The sequence below is a fragment of the Electrophorus electricus genome, chromosome 1 (genome assembly GCF_013358815.1).
Source record: "Electrophorus electricus isolate fEleEle1 chromosome 1, fEleEle1.pri, whole genome shotgun sequence".
In the NCBI taxonomy this organism is placed as follows: Eukaryota; Metazoa; Chordata; class Actinopteri; order Gymnotiformes; family Gymnotidae; genus Electrophorus; species Electrophorus electricus.
In genome coordinates, this window is record NC_049535.1 from 31,867,568 (window position 1) to 31,875,067 (window position 7,500).

At 44.4% G+C, this 7,500-nt stretch overlaps 1 protein-coding gene across 1 annotated transcript in view; it reads right to left on the minus strand.

The window, feature by feature from the left end:
• ppfia3 (PTPRF interacting protein alpha 3) overlaps positions 1-7,500 on the minus strand; it is a 39,015-nt gene that overhangs the window by 25,742 nt on the left and 5,773 nt on the right. The window contains exons 3-8 of the mRNA XM_027025678.2: positions 3,534-3,635; positions 2,972-3,136; positions 2,241-2,315; positions 2,107-2,166; positions 1,566-1,694; positions 663-755 (exon numbers count right to left, since the gene is read on the minus strand). Coding sequence (XP_026881479.2) covers positions 663-755; positions 1,566-1,694; positions 2,107-2,166; positions 2,241-2,315; positions 2,972-3,136; positions 3,534-3,635 — 624 coding nt within the window. The remainder of the gene's footprint in view (positions 1-662; positions 756-1,565; positions 1,695-2,106; positions 2,167-2,240; positions 2,316-2,971; positions 3,137-3,533; positions 3,636-7,500) is intronic.

The window sequence follows — 7,500 nt, forward strand, 5'->3', positions numbered from 1 at the left end:
TTAGCGTGCCAATCGCATATTTGGGGAACTTTGTTTTCTTTAAATGTGAGTGACTAAGACTAGGAGATCCCCTACAGGACAGACAGGAGGTGAGAACTTACGAGAAGAGGTGTAGAGGAACAGGAAAAGTGAGAAAAAGAGGAAGATGGAAAGAGAGAGAGAGAGAGAGAAGGAAAAGGAGGTGCGAGCAGGAGATGCAGGGGAGAGGTAGTGGGAGCAGCGAAAGAGGGAGGAACGAGGGAGAGGGGGAGAGGAGACAGAGGAAGCCCTCTCACACATATCACAAATGACACCTCGCGTTACAACGATTCCCATCATCCACGAAAACTCCACAATAACAACATCGTCGTGACACGAAACTGTAGCCACTGCCAAGTTGGTAAATAGTTTGTTGCCATAGAGGGCTACCATTACACAGAAAATTAGACACCTCCCAGGCCAACGACAGACAGCTTGTTATGTGCCGAGTACTTTGATGGATCCCGCTGTAGCCCAGAGACACACCCGGCAACAACCAGGCTGCTGTAAAAGAGCAGTTAATCACCCTGCAGTGTCAGGAAGAGCCATTCTACAGAGGGGCTGGAGGGTTGGGTGTGGAGTGGCAGTGGTGGTTTAATGACTGTGCGATGTGAGCACAGCTGTGGTTCAAACCCTGGCCGTACCTCTTTGATCTCCCTCTGTAGTTTTTGATTGGCTTCCTCAGTCTTGGTCACCTCCCTCCGTGCAGCAGTGAGCTGCTCTTCAATCTCTCCAACCTGAGTGTGGAAGACACACACACACACACACACACACACACAAAGAGTTATACAGATGCACACACACGGGTTTATGCACAACCGCACACACCCGGTGTCATACAGACACACACACACACACCCATATACATACACACACTCAATCATACATACACACACAAGAGTTACATAGATACACACACACAGGGTCTTGCACAACCACACACGCAGTGTCATACAGACATATACACACATACACAAACACACACACACACACACACACACACACAGTAACACATAATCATACATACACAAAAGTGTTAATAATATCAGAAATTCTTACACAGACATAAGAACACTTAATGTCCACAGTTTAGCCTAGGCTCTGCAATGGAGCCAACTGACTGTAGTCTAGCACACCACTGGCTGCTGTGCTGTGTTTGTACACCAGAGGGCAGCAGAGTATACCATAGACTCATTCTGTACATGCCTTTGTTTTTTCCATCTCTATGGCAACCGTATAACTTAGTCCTCCTTCTGACTGGCGAACTGGAGCTGCCTAATCCAAATGTGTCTGCTTTTTCATCTATCTCTTCTCCTGTCACACACACACACACACACACACACACACACACAAACACAGACACACACACACACACACACATACACACACACCCACACACAAACACAAACACACACACGCACACACAAACACACACAAACACACACACACACACAAATACACACACGCACACACACACACACATATACACACACACACATACACAAACACACACACATACACACACACATACACAAACACACATGCACCTGTCTGCACATGAGGGCGAGTCTCTCTTTGAGCTGCGAAAGCTCCGCTCGCTGTCGCTCTATCTCTCCCTCCCTCTGCCTGTCCATCTCTCCATCATCCAGGATGGAGGAGGGGCCGTTTGGCAGGCGCTGAGACAGGAAGTGTTGAGAGACAGGACATAAAGACAGACTGTGACTGTATAGAGACAGGATAAGTTGAGCGACAGCAAATATAGTGAATGTAGTGAATGCAGAGACATGCAGGTTAGAGAAGAAGAGAAGACAAGAGAATGTAGAGAAAAGTGAACTAATGTGAAGGCACCCAGGCATGGTACCTGGGGGCATGGCGTTGGGGGTGTGGCATTGGGGGCGTGGCATTGGGCGCGTGGTGGGGCTGTGAAGGCATGGGGCTGGGGGTATGGTGCTGAGTGTGTGGTGTGGCACTGGGTTCGTGGAGCTAGGGATGCGGAGCTGAGGGCGTGGTGCTAGGGGTGTGGCGTGGCTCTGGGGGGTGGGGATTAGGGGTGTGGCTTGGGGCGAGGGACCAAGGGGGTGGTCTTACTTCTTTGCCGTTGTCCATTCCACGCTCACGTCTTTTGATCTGCTCCCGTAGAGTGTGCAGCTGCGAGGAAGAGGAAGGTGAGCCTGAAGCATTCATGCAGCCGAAGAAAGAGAGAGGTGGAGAGTGATGGTCACCTCATTTGTTGAAGACTCCAGCTCTTCCTCCAGGACTGCGACGCGTTCGAGAGCCACGCGCAATCGCTCTCGTACCTTAGAGAGGGAGAGAAAAATTGATGGAGAGAGCTTTAACAGTCCTTTATCAAACTATTGCTCAATCAAACAAATTCAGAAATGGTGTACATTTTGGTCTTATGTGCTCAGCGGTGGTTGAACGTGGACATTAATGGTGCAAAGTCCCTGTGTGGGCCCTCGCGCTCTCAAAGCCAGTGCAGACCTGCATCTCACTACAACACTTAACACCCAGCAGTGATCTTACTCTCTCCAGTGCACATTAAGAGTCCCATCCTGACTACAGCTTCCTCTTCCTGCTGGAGCAAACTGCCCTTTTATCTCGGCCTACAATGATGCGAAACGACTGGCTCTTTTTTTTAAAGGGTTTTTTTTTTTTTAGGCTTTTAACAGTATTGGATAAAGAGACAGACAGAGACAGGGAGAAACAGAGGAGAGCCGGAGAGAAGGAGAGTGTGAAAGATGGAAAGTGACGTGGAGAGAGGAGTCGAGATGGAGACGACGAGAAACATTAGAGATATGTTCCCAGTGCAAAGAGAGACTAATGACCACAGCCAAGGGTGATGCTATCGGCCTCAAGGCTAGGACTGTACACCATACTGCTAGAGTGCTCATTTCTGGGGCGGGGCTTCGGGGGCCAGATGGTTGGGGCCAAGTTGTGGTGGCTGTGGCCTCACCTTCTCGTCCAGGGCTTTATGGTGCTCAAACAAGGATTTGAGGGCCTTGAGGACCTCCACCTCACTGGAGACGCCAGCAGGAGACTGGGCCTGCCTCTTCACCACAGTCATCCTCAGAGAGCGCTCGTGACGAGACACGAGACACTCCAAATGCTCCAGCAGCAGCTGGAAAGAAAGAGAAAGAAACAAATACATAGAGAGAGACAGAGAGAGAGAGACATACAAACACATACAGAGACAGAGAGAGAGAGACATACAAACACATACAGAGACAGAGAGAGGGACAGTAAGACAGAGGAGTAAACAAACAGAGAAACAGAGAGAGAGGGTATTTATAACCATACACACACCTACAACTGTACGGACAGATTCTGTCTGAAGGTATAGATGTATTAGTTGCATAGCTTCACAAACACAATCATGCAACATACATCCCACCATGAGATAAGAAAATGACATTTAGATATTACAACACTTACCTACGCATAACTCACTCCTTCTCTCTCTCTCTCTCACACTCACACACACATACACACAGATTTGTGGCTGTGTGGTTACTGACCCGAGTGTTGCTCCTCTCTGCTTTAAGCTCTGCAATCTCTTCCTCTCTCTCCAGCAGCTGCTCCCGACAAACATTCAGCTCTTTGGTCAACACAGCAAACTCCTGCACACACACACACACACACACACACACACACACACACACACACACACACACACACACACACACGCACACACGCACACGCACACACACACACGCGCACACACACACACACGCACACACACACACACGCACACACACACACGTGCACACACACGCACACACACACATGCGCACAGACACACACACACACACGCACACGCACGCACACACACACGCACGCACACACACACACACACACACACACGCACACACACACACACACACATATAAACATTACAAAATACAAAACATTAATGTGACAATATACAGCAGAACAGTAGCAATAAACTTTATCCAAATGTGTCAGTATTCTCCTGTTTTCTATCTCTTTTCTTCTCGTGTCTACACACACACACACACACACACAGATAAATTATATATGCTGAGAACACCATAACATTGACTCCTACCAAATATCCGGAGCGTCTATACCAAGAACATCTCCATGAAGCTTCTCACAAAATGCACAATGTCAAAAGAGCAACGCAAGACAAGGAAGAGTGCCCAAACCCACACGGCCTAGACAGTCCTGAAGTCCAGATCACATCACATATCCAACCTCATCCATCCTTGCTTTGTTCCAGTAGTCCCAAGTGATGGAACCATCCAAGGAAAGGAATATGAAAATTATAAAACATTGAAAAAATACCAAGGACTGCACGAAGAAAGAGAGATAGTGTGGAACCAGACATCTTGTAGGGAAGCGTGAGAGTTTAGATATATAATATATACACAGTGTGTGTATTTAAAAAATAAATAAATAAATATATATATATATATATATATATATATATATATATATATATATATATATAGTAGTGATAGTAGTGAAGTGCCATATATGTATATATTGTAGTGAAGTGCCATATATGTATATATTGTAGTGAAGTGCCATATATGTATATACTGTAGTGAAGTGCCATATATGTATATATTGTAGTGAAGTGCCATATATGTATATATTGTAGTGAAGTGCCATATATGTATATATTGTAGTGAAGTGCCATATATGTATATACTGTAGTGAAGTGCCATATATGTATATATTGTAGTGAAGTGCCATATATGTATATATTGTAGTGAAGTGCCATATATGTATATATTGTAGTGAAGTGCCATATATGTATATATTGTAGTGAAGTGCCATATATGTATATATTGTAGTGAAGTGCCATATATGTATATATTGTAGTGAAGTGCCATATATGTATATATTGTAGTGAAGTGCCATATATGTATATATTGTAGTGAAGTGCCATATATGTATATATTGTAGTGAAGTGCCATATATGTATATATTGTAGTGAAGTGCTATATATGTATATATTGTAGTGAAGTGCCATATATGTATATATGTGGATGGTAACAAGGATGTGGAGGATGATACTGTGAGGCAGTTGATTGGATGGCTTTTGTTACCAAAGCGACAGCAGCTGCAATGGCGAGGGAGTCTACGACACATGGCACTGCTGCACACAATCAAAAATCGGATTACATGAAGGAGGCAGCTGTGACAGTCTGAGGGTGACGTGGAGACTCGTGCTGAGCTCTCACTGGCTGGAGGTCAGTCTGTTGCTGTTGGTGGTCTGTGCTTTGGTGATGTCACTGAGGAATGTCCAATAGCTGACCCCCCCCCAAGTGTCATGCAGCCTTCTGAACCTGCTACACACCAGAAAAAAACGGTCCATTACACCTGTTCTTGACTGACCTCTTCCTCTTTGTGAAGCATTGCCTATGTTTGTAAAATGTATTGAGCGGTTTTCTCTTGACTGCCTGTATTTTCAACATTGTATTTTTGATTACCCCTGTGTATCTTTTCCTAGGTTTTGGAAATCTGGTTTTGAGGGATGAGCCTGTATAGTACTCTATACCTAGCCTGCATCGCTTTTATGTTTTGGATCTTCCATTATCAGTAAACCCGATCTGCTAAATCTCATTCACAAGCGTCTGTATAGCCTTGTCACATTACATCAAATTATACATCAAGGGCTAACATTTTTAGATGTTGAAATATCTGACCTCTTCTGTGTCTTCTTTAAAATTTTAAACGAATACAAAATGAAGCGGCATGTTGAGAAGTGCTGACTTACAACAAGTGTTACCTGGTCTGTCTTACAGCTACTGTTACCAGGTACTGTCACTACTGCTGTTACCAGGTGTTGTCTTACAGCTGCTGTAGTAAGGTGTTGTATTACAGTTGCTGTTACCAGTTGCTGTCTTATAGCTGTGGGTAACAGGTATAGTCTTAGAGCTGCTGTAGTAAGGTGCTGTATTACAGTTGCTGTTACCAGTTGCTGTCTTATAGCTGTGGGTAACAGGTGTAGTCTTAGAGCTGCTGTAGTAAGGTGTTGTATTACAGTTGCTGTTACCAGTTGCTGTCTTATAGCTGTGGGTAACAGGTATAGTCTTAGAGCTGCTGTAGTAAGGTGCTGTATTACAGTTGCTGTTACCAGTTGCTGTCTTATAGCTGTGGGTAACAGGTGTAGTCTTAGAGCTGCTGTAGTAAGGTGTTGTATTACAGTTGCTGTTACCAGTTGCTGTCTTATAGCTGTGGGTAACAGGTATAGTCTTAGAGCTGCTGTAGTAAGGTGCTGTATTACAGTTGCTGTTACCAGTTGCTGTCTTATAGCTGTGGGTAACAGGTGTAGTCTTAGAGCTGCTGTTACCAGGTATAGTCTTACCACTGCTGTTGCTAGGTGTTGCCTTAGTGCCGACGTAACCAAGTGCCGTATTACAGCTCACTCTGTGGAGACCTTCAAGGTCCTCAGGTTCACACGTCATCTCCCTGTGATAATTTAGTTGAAAACTTTACATCTACAGCTACTGAGCATATCCATGTCGTCACCCCACAGAAACCCTACCCTGTTTCAGGCGATATCATGACATAACACATGGCCTCGTTTTTGAAGGTAAAAGAGACTGCAGATGAGTTCAGAGAAAACAGAGATGGAAAAACAGCCATTCACTATAACACAAAACAGCTGAAAGTGCTCAGTACAGACACTTGGTTTGCCAGGAAGTATTTCTCATGTGAGATTGACAATCAAAAAGACGGTGACTGTATTCCACTACAGGTAGTTGGATTAACCCCACTCTGCTGATAAATGCGATGAGTTCAGTATGTTCTTTATCTACACAGTTACTGTAAGAGGAAACCCATCTACTTCATCTACTTTTAACACCAGTTTTCAGCTCACTGTCAGCCAATGTCCTGAATAATGTCAGTTGACCATTACGATATGAAATTTATCCATGTTTTAAAACAGCTATTCTTTAGGCATTCCGTTTCTTGGCAAATGCAGTCTGTATTTAGCTGAAGGTAGTCTGTGTTCATATGAAGGTAGTCTGGATTTAGCTAAAGGTAGTCTGTGTTCAGAAGAAGATAGTCTGTGTTCAAATGAAGGTAGTCTGTATTTAGCTAAAGGTTGTCTGTGTTCAGATGAAGGTGGTCTGTGTTCAGATGAAGATAGTCTGTGTTCAGCTATCTCAGGTTACATCACCAACTTTTCATGTGAATCTACTAGTCATCTACTGGATCAACTAAAAGTCTTAGTACGTTCAAGTCTCAAAATGCATTTAATATATATATTAATATACACACACACCCATATATATATATATATATATATATATATATAAAATCAAGACCTGAGCCAAGCAACTAACCCCCAGCCAGAAACAAGTCCCACCCCCACCCCACCCAGAGACAACAGCGTCCCCCACAGTGCATAAAGTTTCCACCCGAAAAGCCTCAAGTGTGGATTTAGCCAGCACTGATGAACCTGCAGCTGAAGACACCACAGTGTCATTTATATCACCACCTCAC